This window comes from Cyanistes caeruleus, chromosome 3 (genome assembly GCF_971803275.1).
Source record: "Cyanistes caeruleus chromosome 3, bCyaCae1.hap1.1, whole genome shotgun sequence".
In the NCBI taxonomy this organism is placed as follows: domain Eukaryota; kingdom Metazoa; phylum Chordata; class Aves; order Passeriformes; family Paridae; genus Cyanistes; species Cyanistes caeruleus.
Window position 1 is genome coordinate 30,746,419 of NC_141703.1, and position 27,338 is coordinate 30,773,756.

General features: G+C 42.2%; 1 protein-coding gene across 2 annotated transcripts in view; it reads left to right on the forward strand.

Moving 5' to 3' along the window:
* The window catches only part of AFF3 (ALF transcription elongation factor 3), a 318,055-nt gene that overhangs the window by 227,022 nt on the left and 63,695 nt on the right, over positions 1–27,338 (forward strand). The window contains exons 8-9 of one of the 2 annotated variants that reach the window (XM_086880460.1): positions 388–439; positions 15,169–15,209. In XM_086880460.1, the coding sequence (XP_086736586.1) occupies positions 388–439; positions 15,169–15,209 (93 nt within the window). The remainder of the gene's footprint in view (positions 1–387; positions 440–15,168; positions 15,210–27,338) is intronic. The other variant, XM_086880462.1, reaches the window with a different exon arrangement.

Genomic DNA, 27,338 nt, shown 5'->3' on the forward strand with positions numbered 1-27,338 from the left:
GTATTGCCAGTGTAAACATCTACTTCTGTTTTGTAAGCCCAAAGCCAAATGGACAAAAAATTTCCTCTCAGGGAGACTACTGACCTGTCAGCATCAAAAATATTTTTAGCATATAAAAATTGTTTGTCAGTGATTGTAATAACAAGAATCTTTGCAAAATCCATTATTACTCTAATAAACATTTTCTTTTAGGCATAAATAGGAGGAAATTAATTTAAAAGTTAGCTGATAGCAACTGGGTAAGATATAAAGTATCACAGCTATGAAGTTACCAGGATAAAATATATTTTCTTTCCATTTACATTATTAAATATTTACCATAGCTCTGAGAAAATACCCAATGTGAAGCATTTTGATAAGTTATAATTTATTCTGCTTGCTTTCCAGAATGCTAGAAGATGACCTCAAGTTAAGCAGTGATGAGGAGGAGAATGACCAGGTAAGATCCAGACAAGTAACGTGTCACTTGAAGCATGTTTCATGTCGAGACTGAGCTACTGCAAATATTTTGCTAATGCTTTTTCTAAACATACATAAAGGTTATCAAAATACATGGCAGTACTCTAACTGGAGTAACAGATGTTGCTGCTCAGAGCCAGCCTGCATGTGCTAACTGCTGGATTGGTAGGGAACAGGCTGCAGTGCTCTTGATTTATTACCTTGATGCGACCCAGAAGGTTTTTGTATCAGCTTCCTTCTGATTTGAATTTGTTTTCTTTAAAAGAGTGGCCAAGGAGGGGAGAAACAGGAATTCTGGATTAAGGGTTCAGGCCAATTTTGCAATCATGAGCTGGCCCCGGGGATTAGCTGTCGGGCTGCTTATCTCTTACCTGCCTCCGGCATCTCCCCAGCCCTGGCCTCTCTGAGCATTTTTGGTCCTGACTTTGCATGGCTCATGCCTGCTAAGAAAGCTAAAGAGAACTGAAGAAATCCTTGGCTGTGCATTTGATTCACTCTGTAACACAGTGATTACAGCAACTGCCTGTGTTTTAAACACCCTAAACTACCTGACTGGCAGATACACCATCCAATGTTTTCAATGTGTCAGGAGAGCTGGGTTTTGTTGGCTCTAGGAGGTGTTTCCCAAGTTTTCCTTAAAATATTGCTGTGTTTTGTCTAAATAATTAAGGACTCAGTAGAATAAGGCTGGATTGAAAATTGACTTTCCCATGACCAGCTGAGTGCTTTGTTGCCAAGCAGTGCTGAGCTGTTTTCTCTCCTTCTCAATATCCTGGCATGGATGATTTGATTAGAAATGAGAAGCCAAGACCCCCTTCCCTTTCTTCTTTCCCTAAAATGCACAAGCCATGCCTTCACCAGAGTATATGAGGGCAGTACTGCTCCTGGTTGCATCTCACAGATATAATGTGGTTTTCTGTCCTGGTTTTGGCTGGGATAGAGTAATTTTTTTCTTACTAACTGGTACAGTGCTGTGGTTTGATTCAGTGTGAGAACAGTGTTGATAACGCCCTGATATCTCAGATGTTGCTGAGCTTTCCCCAAGTCAAGGACTTTTCAGTGTCTCCTGCTCTGCCAGCGAGCAGCTGCACCAAAAGCTGGGGGGGCCCATGGCCAGGACAGCTGCCCCAAACTGGCCAAAGGGATTTCCCTTCCACAGAACATTATTTCCAGTACATAAACGGGGGGCAGTTGGCTGGGAGGCACCAATCACTGCTAGGGAATGGGCTGGGCATCAGTCATTGGATGCTGGGCAATTGTATTTTGCATCACTTGTCCTTTGGAATTTATTTCTCTTTTTGTTGTCTCCCTTTTTATAATATTAATATTTTATTTATTTTATTTCAACTGTTAATCTGCTCTTATATCAACTCACAAACTTTTTTTTTATTTTTGTTTTGTTTTGTTTTGTTTTGTTTTGTTTTGTTTTGTTTGGTATTGTTTCCTGCCTCTCCTCCACATCCCACTGGGGTAGGGGGAGTGAGCAAGTAGCTGCATGGTACTGCTGCTGGCTGAGGCTAAACCATGCGAGCTTCAAATATGATTATTTCAGTCATGGGTAACTGGAGTTTCAATGGGTAAGCTGGATGGACATCTAGATTTTTGAAATTCAGGAATTTAGACACGTAATTCTAGGTTCATAGCATAGGCATGAAATTCTTCCACGATTGTCTTTAACTCTTCTTATTATATGTCTCTATTTCATAATATATTCCAAACATCAGGTAAATAAAAACTTAATATTTATACTAAACCATTGTTTCATCTATTTTGAGGAAAGCTTCTTGGTGCTAAGAAGATTCAGCACATAGGTTCTATTATTTACATATTTATGCCATTTATTTTTGTTTAACATATTTTATCCTGAAATGCTTCACATTTAATTACTTATCCTGCTTGTCTAGATAGTTTAAAATACAGCTCACAGCATAAGACAAAGTAAAGTGAGGAATAGAAGTGACTTCTGAAGAGTAACAAAAGCAGAGCAAGGTGCCATGATGTTGCAGCCAGGGGCTGGGTGATAGGGGAGGCACCAGCTGCTGGCCAGAAGACATGTCCTGAGTAATGGATGTCACAGAAAAACGGGCTGGGAGAGCCAGAGAGAAAAAATTGTGGTTTGCTTCATAGCAAGCAGAAAAGGACGTGTGAAAGTGTTTATTGTGCATAAAGAACATGAGTAGGTTTAGGCAGAGAAGGGATTGTGGAAAAGCCCTGCCGATCGGGCAGGCACACGTGGACCTCTGGTTTAGCACTATAATTTGTAATTGGAATGATTTGTAATTGTAATTATTAACATCTTCAGCGTGCTTGTGTGCTATACAAGGTCTGTGCTCAGTCACCAGGGCTCCAAGATGCAGTTGATACTGGCTGGGTCTTTTCACCTCCAGCAAGCTCTGCAGGGCCAAGACAGACCTCACCACCCAGGCAGCAAAGAGCAGGGCTGAGATCCCATGACTCACTTCTAGTCATCACAGGCCCTAGCATGAACAACCTTTGGAGATTACTTAGTTATTTGGTCCCCTTTCCTAGTCACATTTTTTTCCTAACTTGACCCTATAGACAAAAATCTCCCGGAGGCACAGGCTGGCTCTTGCTGTATGAAATGCTTTGTAGAACCTTAGCTGAGATCTGCAGGTTTGCTTAATGAACAATCCTAAATAAATATACCAGCTGACAAAAACAAAACATTACCTTTCCATCCACCTTGCAGGAAATAGACACAAAAAAGAGTAACACAGTCTCTCTCTCTTCCAATAACTGCTCAGATGGACCTTTTTTTAAATGTCAGCAGAACTCGTTTCCTTTTACTTACTAGCTCAGAAGCTCTTTAATCTTACATCTCCTGAGCTCAGGAACAGGAAAGAAAAAAAATCAGAGGTGAATTAATAGGAACAGCACATGGGAGATTCCCAGATATTCCTCATGTAATAAATTAACCTTTGAGCAATCAGACTCATTCAAGTAGTCCAGTTTCTCAAAGAGCTGAAGGCGAGCTGTACAGAAGCTGGGAAGATTTTGATTTTTCCGATTTCTAAGTGGGGAAGTTCAGGGGGAAAACTTTGGAGGAGATTTTGCATTTATGTCTGAAATTGCCAAGCAGTGAATGGGAAGTTTCTGAAGTGGTGCAAAGGGGGACAGGTGCTTCTGTGCTCCCAGGGCTGGTGTGTGGACTGCTGTGACCAAACCAAGGAATGCGAGCCATGAATGAAGGAGGCCAAATGCAAGACAGAGGCATGATTAAAAGCTTTGAGACTGCAGTGGGCAAAGCATTCCCAAGAATGCTTCCCTCAACACCAGCAATTAAGGTAGTGAGATTCACAGACCCAGGAGAAGCCAAAGAGGCTGAGTTTGAGCTGAGTACGTGTGCGCCCACAGTAATTATATTATCCACACATATTAGTCTCGTAATTTTAATTACATAAATGTATTTTTCCTCTTTAATGAGCATAGTTTATCCATTTAAACTGATCGTTTCAATTTTACAGGCAGTGATCATAGGATCTAATATGCAGAGAGAAAATTTCCTGTTGGCATATTTTACACCACACAGATTGAAGAAAAGATACTTTTTAATCCTCAATCAATATCTGAAGAGCATGCAATTAGCAGATACCAAGGTAGTTAACATAAATCTGCAAGTTAAAGAGCCAATTCATTCTGATTTATAACACATAGAGTAATAATTTCATCATCTCTCCCAGAAAGCATCTGAAGCTTTGTAGCATGAAGATGTCAAAATTGTACTTAAGATTGTTCAGAGTACTGAATTGTAGTGGTTATTGCCTTTTGGTTCTTTGAAGTGTGGCATAGCACATGAAACAGTCCCCATTATAATACCCTGCTCTTCTCTGTAGAGGTCACTGGATAACTTAAATCAGTCTTGGGTGAAATATTAAAAGGAGATTGTCAATTGTAATATGAACAATTCTCTTTTTCCCCCCCTCACTTGTCCTTTTGCAACATGAACATTTTGTAATAGAAAAAAATTCCTTTAAGGGGAGAAAGATCCTTGGCATCATTTGTGCAATTCATGTCAATCGATAGCCAAATAAATTAACTGCCTGGTATGCATACATGGAATAATAATCTAACATATTTTTGCAACCCAAGTCTGCTTCCTCATATGCATTTTTTTTGCACAGGATCAGGTTGGTTGCTGCTGAAGTTTTGTGGCTGTGAAAATTTATTACCCACAGAGTCAATCTGCATTCTGGCTGCCAAGTCTGAATAAATAGAGTCATTGTGCTTGTCTGGAATATGTAACCAAAGTTCATCGAGTCAGCTTGACTTTCACATCCCACGAGATTCATAAAAGCCAACACCCTGGTATGTGCTCTTGATTCCTGCCAAAATTTTGTAAAATTGTATAAACAGAAGTTGAAGAAGCAATCAGAACACACTCCCAGGGACATGGCTCCGCAGTCTAGCCCCAGCTGATTCGAAAGGGAAGACACAAGATTTTTCTTTTCAAAGAAAAAATAGTATGACTACTCTCCTGTGGTGGCAGGTAACCGCAGGGGCTTAAGATGCCCCCTCGCAGAGTGCACAAGGAGGCAGCAATCAATCCTCTCAGGTTCCTTAATTTCACTCATGTGTCCTGCACTGAAGGAAGAGATCAGGCAGCATTTGCCTGCAAGTGGCCACCCTCCTCAAGAGAGGACAAGGACAGACTGGCCCTGCAGGGTGTGAGCAGTGTAAGCGAAACCAGCCCCTCCGCAGGCAAGCCAAGACAAACAGAAAACCTTGTCATTTCACAGGAGACCTCGGAGGAAGAGCAGCCTCAGAAAGTTCACAGCTTTAGCACAGTAAAATAAAAATCTTGTCAGCCTGATCTAGCTGGCCACCCAAGCCCCAAAGGGTGATGGAAGCCCACCCAGCCCGGCACCTTCCTGGGCATCTTGGGGTTGCCTCCCACCCACAGCAGCCTAGGGACAGTCAGGGTGGGCTGCTGGCCCTGGGGGACTTGTCCATGCTTCAGCATCACCCTGGTCATGGCCAAGCCATAAAAAATGATACTGATTTGAGTTACATTTGTGGCTCCCGTGGGAGCATACATGCCTACATTTTGTTGCCATCACGTGTGCGTTGAGGGTTACCAGGGCGCATTGCTGGAAATGCGTCTTTCTGGTAGGACTGTCTGCAGCACAGGCATTTAGGACAAGCCAAATCTGTCACAACACTGCAACAGGACAAAAGTCCATCTATGTGCTTGATGGCAATTGATATGGGACTTTTCCCTTTCACTTCTGGATATGGAGTGAAAATCAACAAAAAGAGGAAAATCAACCTGAAATGAACAGTCACACATCTACCTTCTTCCAGAAGGAATAATTTTTAGTAGAGTCTTTGTAAACAGTACTTCTACATATAAATTGTAGTATTTCAGCTAATTTGAAGCCAAATGAATGAATGAAACAAATTGATAAAGGATCAAAACTTTCTTTCTGTAAGACCTGTTAGGAGAGCACTTTCCAAAGTTGAAGATTAACTGAGCGGAGCACCAAGGCAGGAACATCTAGAGAGAGGAGTTTCTTTGGACAAATTGCAGCACAACACTGGAATAGCCCTGTTCAGTGTTAGAACCACTTTTAGACAGTGCTAACTGTGTTCACATATGCCATTTCCAAGTGTTTTAACCACATTACATCATTTTAGTGCTGTGCTCCCTTTTATTCACCCCTTCATCAGTGCAATATTTGATGCTTGATCAGAAAGGAAAATGAGTGAAAAAGGAGAATCAGGTCTGGAAAAAAAGCATGGAGCCTGCATCATTTCTGCAAATGAACTTCTCTCAAAAAAATGCCTTGATAAACCTGGAGGAAAATATCTTTCTGATGAGAAGTTTCTCACTCCACTGAGCACAGAAAACTTATTTCATGAAGTCTGGCTACACGCGAGTCTGACTGCAACTAAAACCTCACAAATCAGAGATAAGCAAAAGTGGAAAAAATTAAGTTTTGGATAAAGGAATGGCTGGAACCTCAGGTGTTCTTTTTTTACTTAATCTAAATGCTCTGTTCAGCCCCCTGTCACTATAATGTGAGTGGGTTTTTAGACTGGAGGAATAGGCACTGTAACAGCCTTACTTAATTTTGGTAAGTCCATTATTTCCTGTGTATTAGAGAAGCAATTCTTTTGGTATCCAACTCAACTAGAATCCAGAGTAAGATTTAAGCCAGCTGAGACAAGGGGGGTTTTTTTGTGGTTTGCCAGCTCTGATTTTAAAATCTCCGTGACATCTAAATTTGCACTTCCACAAGGCATGACAAGAAGACCGAGATTGCCTCACTGAAACTGTCAGATGAAACAAAATAAGAGCTCGGTCTTGTCCTGCCAAACTTGGCTCACATCACTGCCTATCTTACAAAATCAGATTCTATGGCTGGCAGGCAGGATCAAGCTCTAAATTTGAATGCCACAACCATAAATGACAGTGAAAAAAAGTTAGATATCTGCCTGGATCTTGGACATGAACAAAATTTGGGGACGTTTGAACATGGCACTTTGATCTGCATGCTCCTCGGTGGCAAAACTCCAGAATAGACAGGAAATTAAATTTAAAGTGTGAGGGCATCTTCCTTGTCTCTTCATGTGGAAGCTGTGACTAAGCTGTTATAGCTTGGTAAATCTCCAAAGCCTGCCGTTTTCCACTCATGTCACTTTTTTCCAAGACTTCTTTCTGTATCTGAGGTAACATTCTTAACCTCATCATCTTGAAATATTTCATTAGAACTTTTTCCCCCTTGTGAAGTAGAATTACTGTATGAACATCTGTTTTGACTAGCGTGGGAACATACCCTACTGCAATCAGTTCAGCAGTGTTGGCTAACTTGAGGCATAAAGAAGGATTAGATCCAACATTTCCAGGCTGGATTTTGCTTGTCCCTGTCTCTCATAAGCCTTCCAGCCTGTGCACTTTTCCTCCTGCTGCAGAGAGCCCTTGCCGAAGCCAGACACTGTGCCTGAGTCTTGGTCCTGCTAAAGCCTGGCCACCATTCCAGCATGGCTGCAAGAGAATGGTTAAATAACCAGCAGTCACAAATAACCAGCACTCTTTGTAACGTCACCGCTATTAAAAGCGGTAAGAGGAGAACACACCCACTTGTGTGTCTCTCACAGGTGTGCACACACTCATGGGTATGCACACAGACGCAGTCTCACAGCCCCTCTGGGAGCTGCCTGTTGCTCCCTGCAAGGCAGAAGGTCAAGATCATTTCTCTCCCCTTGGCCTTTGAGCTCGGGCAGGCGTGATGTCAGCATGAGGAGCAGTACTGAGGAGATGTGCACAGAGATGGAAGACAGCAAAAATAGAGGGAGGCAGCTGAGAGCATGTCAGAAAACAAAATGAACACAAAAGGGGAAAGGGATTAAGGGACAAAAATTAATGAAGAAAATAAATAAGGGGGAGAAGGACGTAATAAAGGGAATAGAAGCTATATTAGAACATGATGAGAAATAAGTAAAAAGATTCAGAAGCCAATCCATCAAAACTGCCATTTAAGAAAAAGAGACTGAGGAACCATTGCTAGGATTTCTCCTGCACCTAGGATGAAAACTGTCTCCACTGAAGTAAGTGAGAGTTTAACCACTGGTTTCAATCAGCCTAGGGTGTTACCCCTATCTTCTTTTTTATTTCCTTGCACAATCCAAGTAGATACTTGGGTAGTAGAAAATGCATCACAGTTGATTGACGTAGCACATCCCTGGGAGGTGTTACCACTATTTGGGGAATTTAGGCTTGTCTTTCCCCTATTTTCACATCTATAGACTTGTTGAAAAAAAATCTGATTTCTGAGCTTTCAGACTTTCCAATAAATCTTTTAAAGCCTGTGGCACAACACTGACAATTCTTGTCTGCAATGGCCTAAGTGCAAGCAGCACTTCAACCAAGTTACTTTTTCCTGGATAAGGAGACTACTTCTGTGGGGACAGAGGAGGTTTTCCAAGGTGACTGCTGCTTTCTTTGCAACAACTGAAACCTTCTTAACAGTGGCATTGGAAAATAACCATTTTATTTATGTAAAATAACAAGGATTTTTCTTCTGCTCAACTCCATTGAAAAAGATTAAAGTTAGCTCATCTGTGTTGAAACCTTGCATGGTTTTTGGGGCCAGACTGCAGGAAAAATCTGAGCAGATGCAGGACAGAAGACTCAGCATTTACAGATCTATAAAATTCTCTGTATGGCTAATACCCATGCTGATTATACAGCAATTTGGAGATCCAAATCACTTTACAAGTATTAACTACTTAATACAATGCCCCTGAGAGGTATTTAGGTAGAGCTAAGCAAGAATTATTATCTCTATAGAACTGACAAGGGAGACTGTGACTGAGATGTGGCTTGTTTGAAGCCACACGGCAAGTCAGCTGCAAAGTCAGGATTAGCGCTTGGGTCTTTCACTCCCAGGTGCCATGTTCAAGTCACTAGACTGTGTTGCCCCTGAAGATTAATAAGGATTAATGGGCAAAGCAGAGGAGAAAGAACAATGTATGCCAAGAATATAATAATAAAACTCCAGGGTGAAAAATTAATACTGAGGTGTTGAAAGGCCTCAGAGAAATCATGAAATCCAGAAGGAGTTTTACAGTTTCTTTAAAGATGTGGCTCTGATGATAACCAACTCCAAAATGGGAAGAAAGGGAGACCCTTTTAAGTCTTACAGTCTGTAAATCTTAAATAAATATGAACCAGACAGTGAAAATCACATTCATACATTTATATTGCAAATTTACAGAGAAACACTCAAGCTGCAGTTTACAAGTGATTTTAAATCCCTCAGAAATCCACACTGGAAAGCAATCCTCAAACAAAGCCCCTAGGAAAGTGAGGAGTACAGAATAATGCAGTGAGAGAACGCATGTTAGGAATCACTTAAGATAAATTGCCTGATCTCCTCGGGCAGCTTCTTGTGGCCACAAGGTACTCACGGGCATTTAAACAGGGAAAGTCAGGGGGTGCGAGAGGTTTCCATTACCTCTGTTCTCAGCCCTGATGAGCAGCTCTGCACTCTTCAAGGAGAGCACTGAGAACTGGAGAGGGTTTCAAGACATGGCAGAAAGAGGCTTAACACATGCCTTGGAGTAAGAGATCTGCATGATGAACTGAGCCTGTCTAGAGCTGGGCTGGGGGCTGGCTGGTTTGATCTAGAAACAGCACAGTCTAGAAACACCCGTGCAGGGAGAGGAGCTGGGAGGCTGCAGGGCAGCTCTTCTCACAGGCACAGGTCTAACCTGCAGCACAAGAAGGTATTTATAAACTCAACATGGAAGGTGGAAAACTGTGCATGTGGTTAGACTGAGGTGGGTTCACCATAAGTTTTGCTCTGGGTCCACAACAGCACCCAGGCATGCAGTCAGGTTGTGCTCTTCGCAAAAATTTATTCCTGACTTCATTAGCTTAAGAATAAACTGCATTTAAGGTAAAAACAAACAAAACCTTCAGAAATTAAAACAGAATCAACATGGAAGACATGTGAAGAGTGAAATGTGAAAGAAGACAGATATAAAAGTGTTTTTGCTGGTTTGGTTCCCAAATGGCAGTATATAGTAATGACATCTTTCCTTAGCCCTGGCTTGGAAAAAGTGTGTCTACAGCTCATTAACTGCAGTCCAATACAGGGTGACATCCAGCACTCTGGGTGGTTGCTAATATGAGAGCTGCTGACTTAGAGCATAAATGGTTCACTGCACAGTTCCAGGGCAGCACCTACCACCTAAGGAAGACAAACAAGATGCTCTGGAAGCTGTACAATTTACTTGTGCACAGGCACTGTCACCAACAAAATGGTTCAGATTCTCACCACGTGTACACCTGTGCCATCTCAGGGAGATCTCTGGTGTAGCTTGTGTAATTCCATACAATCGCTGTAACTGAGCGCTCTCCCAAAAACAGCAGTTAATCCACAGGACAGGCAAGATGGAAAGCAAAATGCCTGCATCTGCCAACAGCCAATTTATTGGCTTTTATTTGCCAAAGGTTGCTGTGGGTGAGGTATAGGAAAATGCATCTACAGTCAACCCACAGTGCCTCCAAGACAGTCTTCCAAGCCCAGCAGAACATACTTCAGTAGTTTTCATTTGTTTCTTATCCAAAAATGCCTGTGAGCCCAGCAGTTTATGAAGCAATCCTTTTGCAACAAATTAAAAAAAAAGAGGGATTTCTGGGGAGCACTCTAACACTCCTGTATCTCCATCTCAATAGCTGTATTCAACCCGTTCTGCTCACTGCTCAGTCCCAATTACAATGAGCTAGCTCACTGCTCAGTCCCAATTACAATAAAAGTATTTAATTTCCTCTCTGATTTCCCTTCAACAACAGATTGCAACTTGTCACACTTCAAGCTAATTTTGGTAGCTCATTTAACACACACTGAAACCTGAATATGTTCCCAAGCTCTGGCTCACTGCAATAAAGGATGGAAAAAGGAGATGGAATCTCTGGAGATTGAGAACCCGACCATGATTACTGCTGGCTGAAAACTTGTTTTGTCCCAGTAGTCTTGGGGTACAGCTAGAATCTTCCGTGAATGATTAATAGACTAAAGCAGATCAATGAAACTCTGCCCTAAATGTATCTGAACCAACTCAGCTGGGGATCAAAGAAGTCTAACCAGCCACTGTCCTGTGATTTGCAATTCTTGATGTAGTGAAACAGCATAATTCATACTCGTTTACTGTGCCTGGTTTCTCTGGCTCAAGTACCTGAGACACCAGTGACTGGTTTTTTTTCCTTCCCTGCTTCCTACTCAGCATTCAAGTTACTGTGTGGTGAGTTGGCCTCCAATATCTGTGTTCATATCGAAGAGAACCTCCATTTAGTAACCCCACTGATTCCAAGGACTGAAAATTCAGGATTATGTTCTTTGCTAGTGAACACATTCTACCACTGATCAAGAGAATATTAAGCTTTCCATAAAGCACTTTTTAGTGCTAAGTCTTGGAGATATTTAAATTCTGTCAGCAATATCAAAATTATTTCTTATCCCCAATTTCTATAACCAGCATAGTAACTTACATCCAGGAATAATAAAGACTGTAGAACATATTCTCAGTTTTCTTGATGGATGATGAGTTGGCCTCAGTAAAGTTGTTAACGATGTAAAATAAAATGCAAATTAAATAGCACAATCAAAATGTAGCTATTAAAAAAATAGTCATGCGGGCATTATATGATACTAAGTACCACCCCTTTGCTTACATTGTTAGATAGATAATACCAGCATATTAGAAACATAATAAATCACAAAAAAACTGTTTCTATAGCTGTGAGTTCTTCAAACTATGGGTCATAACCCTTCATGGGGATTCCTGAATTAGTTTGAATGGGATCACAAACTATTAGCATGAAGTGAGGGTAGATACTCCCCCCTAAATTTAGCAGCCCAGTCCTGTGGCAAGGAGGGGAACAGGAGAGCAGACTGTAATTAGTGGCTGCAAGTATTTATACTTTCTAGGGAACTGCTAACTACCTTTAATTACAACAGCTCACTTTCTCCAGGAGAGGGAAGCAATATAGACTAGAATTAAAATTGCTGGATAGTTGCTAACTGCCTTTCATTGCAGGCAATAGATCTGTTTCTCCAGGGAGGAAGAATAAACTTGCAACTGGATCTTATTCCCCCATCGTTTAGAAATGGGGCCATTACCAGCTCAGGGGGTCGCACAAATAGGCAATCCAACACAGCTGTATTTCCAGCCCGTGTAAGAAAGAAGTCAATAGTCTCATTTAGAGAATGTGTGACCACTAGGCAAAGACTGAGGTGCCCCATGCAATCTGCATTGCACCTTAGTGAAGGATGTTTATTAAAGGACTCAAAATGAGAGAGTAATTGAAAAAGTAGAATTATCTCACTGAAACACACTTGTACCTTTCTTTCTGTGTCAGTGCCTGTCATCTGAACCCACTTTCTTGTCCAGAAGGGATCACCTTTTCAAAGCTTTCATCAACTGAATGCATCAAGATGGAAACTGAAGACTGGCACTTGAAGCTGCAGTCCTACACAGTGTCTCATGGCTCAGTTAGCGCACCAAGTGGGTCAAGACAAGGGACCTCTCCTCTTTCCTCCTGAGGGCAGCTTTCCTCAAGCCTGGAAGAGAAATTATCCAGCATGTCTTCCTCTCAAAATTAGGGATTTTAGGAAAATGCATCAGTGATATGAACCCCACATCCCATATTAGGGGCTTTTAGCATCATTGAAGTTCACGTTTGCTTTTTTGCGGTCTCTTCAATATCCATGAGGCGTGTGGCTGCAGAACAACCTGTCTCCTTCAATGCCTTCTGGCTACCACAGCTACCATGTACCTTTCTCCAGGAGTGTTCTGCAGCTCCAGAAGGAGTAGAAGCAATGTCAGGTGGAAGTGACCTTGCTGGTGGCCATGACCTTATGTCAGCAGCAAAGGTCTCCACTACCCCCCAGTGCTGTTCTGATTCTCACACTGTACTTGTGATGTGACACCGTCTCCTGGGGGAAGCAGCAGAAAAGGGATATAGCTCACAAATAACATAGGGGAAATCAGGAGAGGGGAAAAAAACCTTAAAAAAATAAACAAAACTGAAGGAAAATTGTTAGTTTTCAATAGGATCCGTTTTCTAACCTGTTGTATTGCACAACCACGTGAGCACCTGTGGTGGCCTGAGCCAAGAGTGGGAAACATGAGAAGTGTCTCGAACTGCCCTGCCACGTAGTGGCTGCGTGAGATGGAAAGACTGGCCCTGGCTGTCGTGGGGAGGAAAAGAGGAGGTGACCTCAATGGTGTCTACACAACTTGGCCATGGAAAATGGTTCAGATAGTGAGAGAAGCTCCTGAGTTTTGCAGGCAAATATGCAACATAGTGCAGGCTCAGCATCAAAGCTGGGTAGCTTGAAACTCAAAATGGTCATAGCCTCCTGCTAGTGGAGTTATGACGCATGGGAGCAGAGTTGTTGTGTTGGCCCTGGGTGTTAAAAAAGAATTTAAGCCAGAAGTGATTCTTAAACCTAAGGTTTGGGTCTCCTCTGAGCTTGAACTTGAAAAATGTGTGAGATGCCATTGTCCTAACAAACCCCTTGCAGAGGAGAAGGAAAAATGATGCCAACCCACAGGACTGGAGAGTGGCTGCACTCTTTAAAGCCTGTAGCCAGTGGCATAGATAATTTTGTATCCAAAGAGCATGGAAATTGTATGACCTACTGGAAACAGTGAAAAATACCAGACTTGCCACATTTTCCTACCACTGAAAACAATGTGTTCGTGCCATAGGAAAACTCCCACTGAGCTGCTTGGACCTTCCAAGCCCTTCCCACAGGTTCTCTGCCCACTGCAGAAAGTCAGCACTAAGAAAAAAACCCTTCTGTGAGCCGTGCCACTCTGCGTCTTCTGACAATCTGGTGGATGATACACATCAAGCTACATATCCCCAGAAACCCATCAGGCAGGCACAGGTTATTCTAGAAAGTCCAACAAGCAGAAATCCTGCTTCCAGAATCAAGTGGAAACGCTTCCCACTCCTGTCAGATCTTCAGGGATTCATTCAGGGGATCTTTTCACATCTTTCTGTGAAATACAATGTAAATGCAGCCACAGATCAGGTTTCCTCGAGTTTTTCTTTGCAATTTGTCAGCAGCATTTTTGCCAAGCCAGAATGGTCACATCCATACTCTCTGGTGCTGAGCAGGTTACCTGTAAGTCATCCAACTTGTTAGGAAATAGGGATGCAGCCCCCAGCAGGCTGATAAGGAAGAGCAGTTTCAAGACATACTTACTGGTAACTGCAATGAGTTATAATTCAAACTGCAAATAAACTTTTCTTTCCCTGCCCCTTGACTGTCTGGACTGCTGAGCTCTGTGTGCCTTCTGTGCCATGTGAGGCACAGCCTGGACAGGTGCTGCTGGGGATAGGATGCTCTGGGCTTGTCCAAGTGGAATGGAGTCTTTAAGGCTTATGGAATTGAAATTACAGATTTCATCTTTGCTTAGAAGCTGGTTATTGTGCCAAAGCCCTGAATCACACCACTTGAAGTGATTGAAGGAGGGGGAAAAATAATAACAGTGAAGTGGCAAACTAGCTCAGGGATAGGCTTGGGAGTCCTATTAAACTTGAGAGGCTACAGTTTCTATTCCCAGACCTGGTGGTTAACACAAGAACAAGAGCCATGTTTCCCCACCCTATCCAAAAAGTTTTGCTAGGCAAAAACTGAAGAGCAAACCAGCAAAAGGTCAATCCTGTACTGTCTAGGCAAATGTTGCCAGCAGATTAACATGGCAGTGTTCATGAAAAGTCTGCAGCAGCTCTGGCAAGCTTTGAAAAATTTATAATTCATCGCAAAGGAACCAAATATGTGATGTTTGTTTCTGTGGAAGAATGGGAGGAGACTAATGGTAAAGGAGAATGAGTGGGAGTAAAGCGGGGAGAGGGGAAAGCAGAAAAACTGAGCCCTGGCAAGTTTTCAGGGACCTAGAGAAAAAAATTGTCTAAATAGAGTAGTTCAGACCTCAAATACCGTGTGGTGCTTTGACAATCTTCCGGGTTTTGGCATTTTAAACAAAGTGTTCTTACATTTACTAGGCTGGAATGTCCATTTGACTATAGACTCTCTGCTACTTTGCTTGTACTTTAACATTTTGGACATGTGACAAAAATGTGTGTAACGCATTTTTTAAAGTGTTGATTGTGCTCGTAATTTTCAAGTCAGAATATAAAATAAACATCTCTGCCCTTTCTTCCAGCAGGCAGCACAGAGATCTGCTCTCCGCGTTCTATCTGACAGGTACATTTTGTCATTTTTATGAACTATAAATTGCTTTATGAAACATTGAGCCCTATTTATTGTGGCATATAACTCATAATCGGATTTTGTCCCCAAAGTATCTGTGAACTGGGATGTTAAACATTTTGCATGCTTGGATTTGTCATGCATGTGTAGAGTTTATTACTGCAAAAATCACAGTCTTGTTGTATTTCATACAGAGTATGCAGAATCCCTTGTTGTGATACCAAACGAGAGATAAGAAACTTACTGGAGAAGGCATGAATGATGCAGTAAATTCTGAGCTTTAGAGTTTGCTGAGATATATCTGAGCTCATTTCTCAGCAATAAGTACTTCATTTATTCCGAGATGTTCTCTTTTGACTTTTTCCAAATCCTTTCCCTGGGAATTACTCTTCCTTTGATGAGATTCTCTGTATGTTTTATGCACAAAAACAATGCCCTTTTTTACCCCTTAAGTTTTAAGAGATTGGTATTTTGGAGGAATTTAATTAATTTTTCACTTCTTCTGGAACTGCAGCAGTGCTCCAGGCAGATAAGCAGGGGACCAAATCCTTAGCGTTCAGGTTTTACTCAGCTCTTTTTCAAGCAAAAAAGTCTATTAACTTCAATGGGAAACTTGCCTGAGTGAGGAATTCAGGATTTGGGCCATAGTAAATGTTATAGTTGGGCTGTAGGTCTGCACAGGTATTTACCTTAAATGACTTTTATGAAAGAGGATTGATTGAAATATAAGGTAGCTTTCTAAGACGGTCCTGATTTCTTTTCCAGTTTTGGGAAAGAGGGTAGAGAAGGGGGAGGAGACACTGTACATTTTAGTGCCTGTGAAAAAGAACTAGCAGGTTTACATTTTTCCACAAATGAGGTACTGTGTCATGCAGGCTGACACAGAGTAAATTTCCCCATGTCTTGTTGGCAGCCCCCTCTGCTCTGTCTGGCCCCCAACCCCCCGCCTCCCTGGGAATAAGCGGTAATTGACTCTGGAAGCCAGCTCAGGCCAGGATTTCTCCAGAGCAGAGCCTGTCACTTAGGCTGAATTATATGTTGTGCATGGATGAATAACATTTCTCTCTGCTTGGAGGGTAAGACCGCCAAAATTATTGACTTTCCCTCCCCAAGTTTACAAACACCATTTTGTTTAGAATTTTTTGCCCTGCTGTAAGGAAAAAAAAAATCCTGAGTAAAATGTATGGGATGTGGGTGAAATTGCTGGCACAGTTATAGGGCTCAGATGTATTTGCTGTAACTGGAATGAATGCAAAAAGAAAGTGGAGTTGGAGTCAGCATTATGCCCCTCTCCCTGGAGGTGTGCAAGCTCACCCCCCAAGGCAAAGCAGATTTTGCGCTTGGTGGGGACAATACTGTTACCAAAGGAAACATGGGGATTTTTTTCACAGCATCCTCCCCCTGGGCTGAATGTGGAACATTCCTGCAGGAGTGGCCCTGGAGGTACTTAACAAGCCCCAAACCCTGCAGTTTGATTTCTGTCTCCCTTGGAAAGAATAGTGGTGGTGATGAATAGATGTTTCCTACCTCGTCCAAGGTGGTGAGGTTGCTGGGTGCAGGCTGTCTTCATCCACACAGCAGAAGGGCCTCAGTATTAATAACCATCACACCTCAGTTTAGGATTTATGTTCAAATATTTGCCTGTCTGCCCCTAAAAGCAGGCTCAGGGACTACAGCTTTCCAACCTGCTCGGCAAAAATTTATCTGCCAGGGTACCCTCCTTCCCCCACTTCTGGAGGGGGTGCTGGGAAGGCTGGGGGTGCACCCTGGAGATTTGCCTCCCTGCCACCCATGGCCTCACTGCAGTGAGGCAAATGGGAGGGCAGGGAGCCAAAATCCCACACTATGACAGCAGTTTCTGTCTCTTCTTGGCTGGAGTGAGGATGTCTGTGATACTGCTGCTCATTAGTTGTGTCCCAGTAGCAACTCAGAGCTCCCAGTCACACACCAGCACTTCCCAGCAACAAGAAAGGTGGCAGCTTACTATAAAGTTTTCAGTAATTTTTCCCTTTTTTTAAAATACTCTCCAGAAGTTCCTGTTGCAGTTCTCGCTTTCAGGTTCTATTAAAGACATAACAGGTATCTAAACAAAAAGACGAGTTAAAAATAAAACTAAACAAAAAAGAGAGAGTTTTTAAACCTAGCCATTTAGTTCTGTAGTGTATCACACTCAGTCTTGTTTTCAGAACGACACGGTAACCCCCAGCAGATTTATGTGCAAACACAAAGATTAGTGACCCAGAAGCTTGACTGAAACAGCTTTTCTGCTTCCAGAAGACAGGTTGCTCTGCACATGCACTGACTATTTTGTCAGCAAAGATGCACTGGCCCCATTAGCTTTTCATTCTCTCATGAAAAGCCCTCGGTGTTTATTCAGCACAGCTTGGTTTTAATTTTATTGTGCTCTTCAGTAAAGTGCTCAAACTATATAGATTACTCACTTTCTGGGACAGAGAAGAGCAAGAACTTAACTCATATACCTTAATGGTATAGTGCTGGCATATTTTCAATTGTCTGCCTCCCATATCCACTGCCTGAATAGCTTTCAAGTGAAGAAAAATGCATGTAACTAAAATATTCAGTGTGTTCTGTTGTTATTTAACAGTAAGCAGTGTGGTTAAGCCAGGTCTTAAACTTGCTTAATCCCACTGAGCTAAATAGATTTTATTATTGACTCACATGGTTCCAGAACTCTGACCTTAAGGCTGAAGTTAAAAGCTAATTTTTTTTTGCAGTCTGTTCCACTAACCCAGAAGCACTTGCTTGCTGGATACATTTGCAATGGAGAATGTCCAGCTGTAAATTACAGCTGTTTGCAATCCTACCCAAACACAACACTCATTATTATTCTTTTGTTCCTTTTAGGCTGAAAAGCCCACCATGAGGGAGACCGTACAGTATTTAATCCGCACATTAAATTTACTCACAGCTCATATTCATGTGTAAGATAAGATTTTCCATGAAATAAAGATTTATAGTGGTCCTAGGGCACTTTTATTCCCCTGGCTGCTTTTAATTCCCTGTCCTGGAGCGCAAGCCAAGTGGGTCTGCTGAAGAGTTTGGAACACTTAGAGAAAGTGTTGTACCACTGCTGAATTTCCTCTCTGGCTGTAACAAGGGAAAGACAGGTCCTTTGCTGAGTGCTTGGGTGGTACTTGGGAGACGTGCTGACTTCACAGCCATGACCTGCTCTCCGTTCTGTGTACTCAAGGAGGCAGGCAAAACCCACCAGCTCTGCCCATACAGACCTCAGTGCCAGCATGTGAGGTACAGGCAGAGCTGAACCCAGTCATCTCAGCAGCTATATGGCTGTGCTGGCAGGCCTGCCATTCCCAGCTGATAAGCCCTGTCAAGAGTCCAACTCAATACACCTCTCAGCACCTGGGTGATACAAATGTGTCGTCCAGACCTGAACTGTGAAGCATGGGCTGTGATAAACCTTTTAGATTTACCACCTCTTGCTGTTGACAGATAGGCATCTCAGCACCAGCATCCATTTGGCAGTGGAGACAAGCCCCATTCATGGTGGCTGGTGAGCTACACAGCCTGTCTTGACCTTCAGTCTGGGCAGGAGGGATAATGCTTTGCACTCGTCTGTCTGTGTCTGATCACAGTCAAGACATCAAAATGCGGGCTGTACCAGACATGAGCTGGTTTACCCTAATGGGACTGGCCAGTAGCACGCAGGATGCTGAAGGGCAAATGAATTTTCCCACTTCTCGATGAGAGAAATTAAGAGTTTGGTCAACTGAGAGCAAGAAAACTGGAGTCTCACATCTCAGTGGAGAGACATTTGGAAACAGAGCTGCTGCTGCTGCTGCACTGCCTTTCATGGCTGCATGCATGCATTTAGCGCTCAGGTACAAGAAAAATCAAAAAGGTTGACCTTGGACAACCCAGTCCCTTGCCCTGATATTGTAAGCAGACACAGAATTGATGATTAGTCCAGCGGGATGTGTAGCACAGCTCTTCTTCAGACAAAGCCACATCAAGATACACTGTTTTAGGAGACCTGGGGAGGCACTGCCTATAAAATATTAAAGCAACAATAAGAAGCAATTTAGATTTTTTAATAGATCACTTAAGGCAGGCAAGGCAGCTATCCAAGCAGCCTTAAAACTTTTTGTGAAAAGAGACAAAGTTTTCTTGTTCTCAGGTATCTGCTTGAGCTGTGATTATGCAAAGCAGTTAAACTTGTGATACCCTAAAGCAAGTAAAGTCCAGTGACAGCTAGCAAAATCACTCATGTGCTTCATGTCACTCATGTACTTAAAGTTTGTGTTGGACCGATGTTCTTGATAACATCACCCTTCACACCATGGGAGTTCTCCACATGAGAAGCTACATGATCAGAAGCTTATCAGTGAGTGACTCAGCTGGCTGGCTGGCCAGAAAAGCTTCATGTGGCAGCATTGTGCAATCAGTGACAGCTGAGGGGAAGCCTTGGCTTGGGACAGCTGATCTGGGACCCGGCAGAGAGTGACGGAACTGAGATCACAGGCTCCACAGGAGCCAAAAAGGTTGGCTGGAGAAAAGCGTATGAGCACAGGGCTCACTGCCACAGAGGCAGACATGTAGCTCTCAGCGTTAGCACATCACTTAAACTTTCTGGATTATCCTTGAGAGAAAAAAAAGAATAACTCTGAGAGGGAATATATGGATTTATCATTTATGTCTTACATGAAAGCCTGGCTGTTTGGAAATGCTGGTGTCTCACACTTGGCACCCTCCCTGGCCCCTGCCCAAATATAGGGTAGCAAAGGGCAGCTGCTCCTTGGAATGGTCTGGAGTTTCTCAGTCCTGCCAGTTAGAGGACATGAAGGTGGAAGAGTAATAATACATATTGTATATAGGATGGTATTTTCCACTATTAGAGAATGTTGTGAATTAGTGGAAAGGGGCTTTGGAAGAGGAGCCTGGAGTGAAAAGGAATAGGTATCTCTGTAAAACTTGTACTCCCTCTATTTAGTTTGTGAGCAAGACCTGTAAAACTCACCTTTTTGCTGCTGGATGTTTTCTCATACCTTGACAATTGCTGGTGTTTATTTAGAATTGTTCTACCATAGCAATAAAGGTGTGATGTGGGTGTATTGTTGTGTGAGAGGGTGGAGCAGAGCTGTCCCAGGGAACTGTAACAACTTTGAGCCCTACTAAATACTGGAATTCCTTTGATGTTTAAAGTTAGAAAGAAAAAGAGTTAAGATGCATTTTTTTCTTCAAAGAAGTGATGGTGTTTTGTTATTGTGAGAGCCAAACATTTCCCACCTTCCTATGGGCAACCTTGTGCATTTGCTCCCCAAAGATATTTGGGGGAAATCAATCAGTTCTAGTTCCCAGAAACATCTGCATTTCGAAAAATAGCTGTCTGCTAGAAGAAAGATCTGACTACTAATTTCTCACGTATTTTCTTTGACTTCCTTGGTCTTTTAAGAAACAGTGTGAGGATAATTACAGCGTGAATGTGGAAGGTAAAAATGCAAGGTGTAGGTCTGTGGTCTTTCATATATTAGTAAGGAGAAAACAGGTCCCATTGCTGGCTGGCAGCATGAAGAATATGCAAAGTGCTATTGGGAAGAAGAGTGTATATGTGTGCAGCATATGAAGTGCCTCGGCATATGATTAACCTCACTGGGTATGTAGTAAATAGTAGATAACTGTGATCAAAAAAGTATTCATGTGATTTATCAAACTGAGCAACTGTGCATTTTGCAGTGAAGCAGGAGGTCAATCCTGAAATCTAGGGCAAGTAGAGCAATAGGAAATTGCGGGGACTAAGAAGTTAATCATACTGTTGGACTGCTTCCATCTGGTTTTGAAAGACAGAGTCAGTACAGTGCCAGCGAGGACGCTTCACGGCAACAGATCAGGAATTAATTTTTTCAGCAAATCTTCAGCTATCATTTGTGGTAACACAGGCTTATAAAAATGTAATTTAATTTCTTTGGAATAAATCAAATAGGACAAGAAGCGTGAGAGTGGTTTTTTTAATGTGTGTATCTGAGGCAAAAAATAAAAAGTGTGAGAGGAGAGTAGGAGAACAACAAAAATCCAGGAGGAAACAAACATTAACAGTATAAAACCTGGAAGGCATATATGCCCATCCAGTTAAATTGCTCACATAATTTTCTTTGAAAAATCAGTTTGCAATTGGGAAACTTCTACATTTTTATGACCCTTGGAGGTATAACCTTGTCTAACCTGTCCGTCTTCAGAAATGTGGATCAAAGGAGCACTGACCTAATGTTTTGTCACTGAACACCACTTACATATATCATGAGTGCACACTTATAGACAGCAAGTTTGCTAATAAATTCTGTTTTCCTTGTTATTGATAGTACTTATGATATTTCAATGAGATTTGAACATCTGGGTGATAAAAGTTCACATAGACAATGAACCTATTGTAAAACTATGGATTTTAACTCTCATAGTAATTCTGGTAGCTAAAACCTGCTTTTTTCAAAGAGGTAGGAGGACAGCTGATAACATCATGCCTTTCTTACTTGAGCAGTGGGATAAGAGAAGAGAGAGCCCTATACTAGGAGTAGCGTGTTGTGCTATTTTTAGTGCTATGCTGCAAAAAGTGAGATGTTATAAATACATTTGTATCTATTTCCTGGCAGTCTGATGAAAGAGAGCTCAGGTTTACACAGCACCAAAAGCAGGAAACCAGCAGCCGCTCTGTTCACACAAATCACCACTTTAATTACCACTTTATTTTAAGAAAAGGTGAAAATTCATAGCAAGCAGCAGCACCTCAGCCTGGTCCAGTTACATGACACAAGTTTGGGGCTTTTGACCCCTGTGTGCTTGTGAATTTCATCCTAGCTGTAGCTCAGGGAGTCTCCCGAGCAGGTGCAGCAATGCAAAGGAGGAATCTCAGTTCCCTCTGAGTGAGGCAGCAGTCCATGCAGCAGATGGAAGGAGATCCCCCCTTCAAGCTTTAATCGCTCAGTAATCAGCCAGGCACAACAGGGCTTTCTGGCATCAGCTCCATGGATGATGGCATGCTTGCTCCAGTCAGTTTTTTCTGCCTTCCTGCAAAGATGGTTTAGAAATCTCAGCTCTGAGTTCCTGGGTTTGCCTTTGTCACTGGTAAGGCTATCTGCCTTCTGTCCTCTGTATCTTTTAATTTTAGATTCAAGAGCATTTCCTCCTTGCTCTCGCTCTTGCTCTGACCCTGGCAGCAGTGGAGGCAGAAAGGGAAGGGGAGACTGGCTTGCTCAGGGGAGAACAGTCAGGTTCTGCAGGAGGCCAGTCCCATGAAAAAGACATGCTTGTGCCCAGGATGGGCAAGGGATTCCTCAGAACAGTGTCTTCATGAGGCCCCAGTGGGGACAACACAAAGCCTGTGCTTTGGCTGGCCCTTTGTTCTCTGGGGGCTGAAGAGGATGCTACAGAGATGCAGAACTGTGTCCAGTTTCTTTGCAGGCAGAAAAATAGGATGAGTTAGTACAAAGAATGAGGTGCCCTGTGATTTCTCCATGAGGATTAGCTGTGTCTGAATCAGGACTGAAATGCTCCCTGCAAGGAGTCACACTGTTGTGATCTGAGATACTTTGCTCCTCCATGCACTCCCATCCAGATGTCTCCTCCCTTTTTTCATGACTGCCTCAATTTTGATGTAAGTTGCAGGAAACTTTTTATCCTTTCCTCTCTCTTGGAAAAGTATTGGATTTATTTTACTGTTGAGGAATGGTTCATTCTGTTCTAGGTTTCTTGCATTTCAGTGAAAGGGAATGTGTGATCTTCAAACAGCCTGGGTTTTCTCCTGAAGAAAAACTGGAGCATTTGTGAAATTAAACAAAGCTCTTATGGTGAAACAGCTTTTTACCACAGCTATTTCACATATGCTGGTGAAAAGGTACAGCAGCAGTCCAGTAGGGCACTACTAGCTCCCCCAACACCCTCACTGGCAATCTGATGAGCAGGGAAAGTATTTGGTCTCTGGAACCATTGAAGCTTTTTTGATATAAACTGAGATCAAAAAAATCTTAAATGTCTCATTTTCTAAAGTTACAAAGTTTTTGTTTTGTTTGTTTTGGGTTTTTTTTTTTACTCACTGGACATTCCCAGGGAGTCTGTCTGGTGACATTTTCTTTAAAAATTATCAGACCAAACACTTTCTGCTTTATTTTTCATTATTATTGCTTTCTTTTGAGGTTCTGTTTCATGGGTAAATTTAAAATTGGAGGGCTTTGTTCCAAACTGGAATGGCATGAAATTTCAAATTCCTTCTCCAAATGGAAGACCTTCCTTTTCTCCAGGACTGTATTTATAGTAAGCTGCCCTTTTTGCAGTCAGAGGGGCCATATCATATGATGACTGTTTGCTCTAATTTGTTTTTATCTTAGAAATAAAATTAGGCCTGGATTGAAACTGGGTGTAAAAAAGTCTAAGGTCAGACATTACATTTTTATAACCTGAAAATTTTATGATTTTGAAATGCAGAAATAAATAGAAATTACTAAAATTGAATTAGGTATTTTTCCACAGGGTATGATTTAAACATGATATTTAAGCATGACATATGCTATCTTTAATATGGTCTGCAATCTTCCATCATTTTAGCAAAAAAAAAAATGTTGTTTATTTTAAAGATTGGTATTTTATATCTAACAAAATTTACTTTGCATAGGAGTGTATCTTCTGTATTAAATTGCTATCAAGATTTTAAAGGGTTTTTTCATTCTTGACTCAGGTGCAGAACTCCTTTTCATGCTGAGGCACTGCCTGTAACCCACACATTCACACAGAAGAGAATAAGCCCTTCTCTGTGGAAATTTAGCAGCCAAATAATTCACAAATAATTCTCACTTATTACTTACTGGCACAATCGAGCATAACTGCTCTAAATGAACAGTTTGTCAAATAAAATAAAAATTTTAAAAAAACAAACCAGAGAAATTAAAAAAAAAAAAAACCCAAAAAAACAACAGGGGAGCAGGGTTAAAGAATCCCATGATCCCATTATTCTGATTTAACAGATAAAAATCCCACCTTGAAAAGTCATAGAGACCTGCCAAGTAATTTTATTGCTTTGCAGTGATCCTTTAAGACACTTTAATATGTTTTTTTGAGGATCTGCCATGGCCCTGGTGTCCTGCATACCTTGGGAGGCTTGTATAGTTTCATGCCCAGGAAGGTGATGTCTGCTGATGGGGAAGTGCTGGTTAGGGGGCAGCTAGACCTAGGTTCCAAACAGCCCTAAGGGACTTTGCTTGCCACTCCAATCTTCATTTCTTCCTTCCTACATTGCCTTCAGAGGGAAAAGAGAAAATCCAGATATGCATCCTCTGTCACATGCATCTTCCCCTACATGGCCACAGATCTCCATGATTTTGGCTGATTCCTGAGGAGACCTTGTCCCAGAGCTTCTCTGTCTGCCCACCATGGACCCTTGCTGTGTTTCTTGCCCAGGCTGCCCTTTTCCCATTCCTCAAAACCACTCTGACCCCACTGGGGTACCTGGAGCCTCCCCTGGACCCATCTCCTACCAGTCTCCCCCATCTGCCCCAGTCCCAGGGCCAGGCAGCAGGAGCCAAGCCCCTCTGGCTTGCAGTGTCATGCGTGAAGCCCAGTGGAGGGTACCTACCCAAGCATCACCCACTGCTGAAAGGCTGATGTGGACCCCATCATTGAAGGGGGACAATGGAGAATCAGCTGTAGAGAGGGCCAGCCCTGTTTGGCCTTGTGCAGCCCCATGGACACCATCATCCTCCTTTGGCCCAGGCAGGGTGTGGCACAGCCCAGCAGCGGGGCCAGCACTGCCACCCACCCAGCCAGGGCTGCCCTTGGGGTGGCCACACCATCGGCTGGACATGGGGGGCTCTGTCTGCACCTTGAGCCTTGGCATTCAACTCCCCACAGTAACCATCACTCCTCCCTGTTAATAATGCTTTCAAATACTGATATCCTGAAGCCGCTTCTTTTATGGTCATGACGTCCCTTTTTCTAAAACTTCATAAGCTTAATACTGACCATGTGGAGTTAGAGTGGGTTTGTAAATATTTGTATCTTCAGTATTATTTCTTTGATAGCAAACACTAGGACAATAATTCCCACATTAAAAGGGCTCTTGGGAAGGGTTTAGGAACTCTGGCCAGGCAAAAATAGTTGCCTGAAGGAAGGAGAAAAACCTTGGAGAATTACCAGACTCTTTTTTTAAATTTTCAGACAAATGGACTTTTCAAACTTTGCCCTGAAAAGAGATCTGGTCATGACCTACTATAAATCTCATATGGCCATTTAAAACCTCACAGTGCTCTGGTTAAACAGCATTGCACCAGACAAAACCTCCAGGGCATGGGGACATTGCTGCGGTTTTTCCCTTTCAAGCTTGTATATTGTCCCCATAACATATTGCCAATGTTCACAGGACCAAATGAGACTGTGGCCTTTCTTTAATGTACTCAGAGCTCTTGTGTTGAGAGCCTGTGAGGTCAACAGGAAAACATGGAATGAAATCTCAGCTGAATATCGGTCTTTCCCAGGCTTCCTGGCAATTTCCAACTTCTCACTCTTTTGTTTTCACTTAATAAGATAGAGCTTGTCTTGCGTGCAATTAAAAAAAAAAAAAAAAAAAAAGAGAAAAAGAACAGAAAAAAACGTGGTGGAAGAGCTAAGACTCAGAAAATGAACGGTTTTATAAAAGCCTGGCAGATTCCAATCTGCTGAACCTCATAAGAAGTACACTCATTTTTCCAGTTTGAAACTTTTTGGTGTAAACACCCCTAGTCCAAATACCTCCCACAGGACTTGTGGGAAGAGCGACAGTGTACAGAAAAATAAGAGTGCTGGTATTCCAACATGAAAGCTGTAGCCTACATTTTTGAAATAATGATGTTGAAAAGTGGAGCTCTGAGAAGAACCTAATTTGGGCTTCTCCTGCTATCAGATCACCCTCAGCTTTCCTTCTTCTCCTCCTGCTAGAGGGACTCACAGCACTGCACCTCTCTCTGTTGAAGCTGAAAAGGAAAACAACAACTGCAAAGTCATTTTGTGCAAACCCAGAGAACAGTCTGAGAAGACAGCAAAACCTAAACACTCCTTTGAGATTATCACTCTCTAATTGATAGAGATGCACCAGTTCAGATGTACCTGTTTCAACTTCTCTTTTTACACCATTTTCTGTATTAGCTTATTATGTGCTTGTCAAGTGCAACCAAATTTTAGCTTCAGATTGCTGATGTTTTATGAATATTACATAAATATATATATATATTTCCTACATTATTTTAAGGGATTTATTTTTGATGAAATGCAGCAGGTTGACACCTGATAATCCAGGAGTTTTTCCCTTGTTTAGCAAGTACATCTGCCCCCTCCTGGAGCCTTGAATTATCCCCATGCATATCTTTAATGTGTGCAGACAAAGGGCACTGTTGAAGCAGATGAGTGCCTCAGCATTTGATGTCATTAGCTAATCTGGGCCGGCACCACATTATTTTCTAAGAAATGGATTGTATTATTTTCTTCTGTTTGGTCAAAATGCAGCCTTAGCCATTTAACAAGAGCAATGACAAATTTCTGTCATTGTCTACTATATGTAGCTGTCCTCTGCTTTTGTAAGGTCTCACAGTTTGGTTAGACTGGGAATTACGACGGTTGCCCTACTGAAATTATTAGGGTTATTTTTATGACCAAAATCTGGTATAACTATTGAGAAGCAGTAAATTGCGGATCTGGTTTGAATTGTTTGCATGTCAGTCATTTACCACACCAGCCTTTCAAATATATTACACCAAACTATGAAAACACTCTCTGATTAAATGAGGGAATGTATGGCAAATTAATTCCCACTGCCCCAAATAGAGAAGACATGCTCCAGTGTCACAATACACTCCTTGTCTGCTTTGGAGTCAAGCTGCACAGTGATATCATGCACCAGTGTTCATCTGCTGAACTGGGAGATCAGCTGGAAGAAGTGGCAACTGCAAATTCTGTAACTGTATGGACCTGCCAGTCACTCCTCTCATTAATCAACACCTGCAAGGATGAAAAAGAGGTGCAACATCTGGGTAGTCTGGCCAGTATAAAAAGGGACATCATGGAAGGAACGTAAAATCTGGAAGGAGAAAATCTGGAGCCTCTGTTAAGAAATTCTTCACTACTTTTTATTAA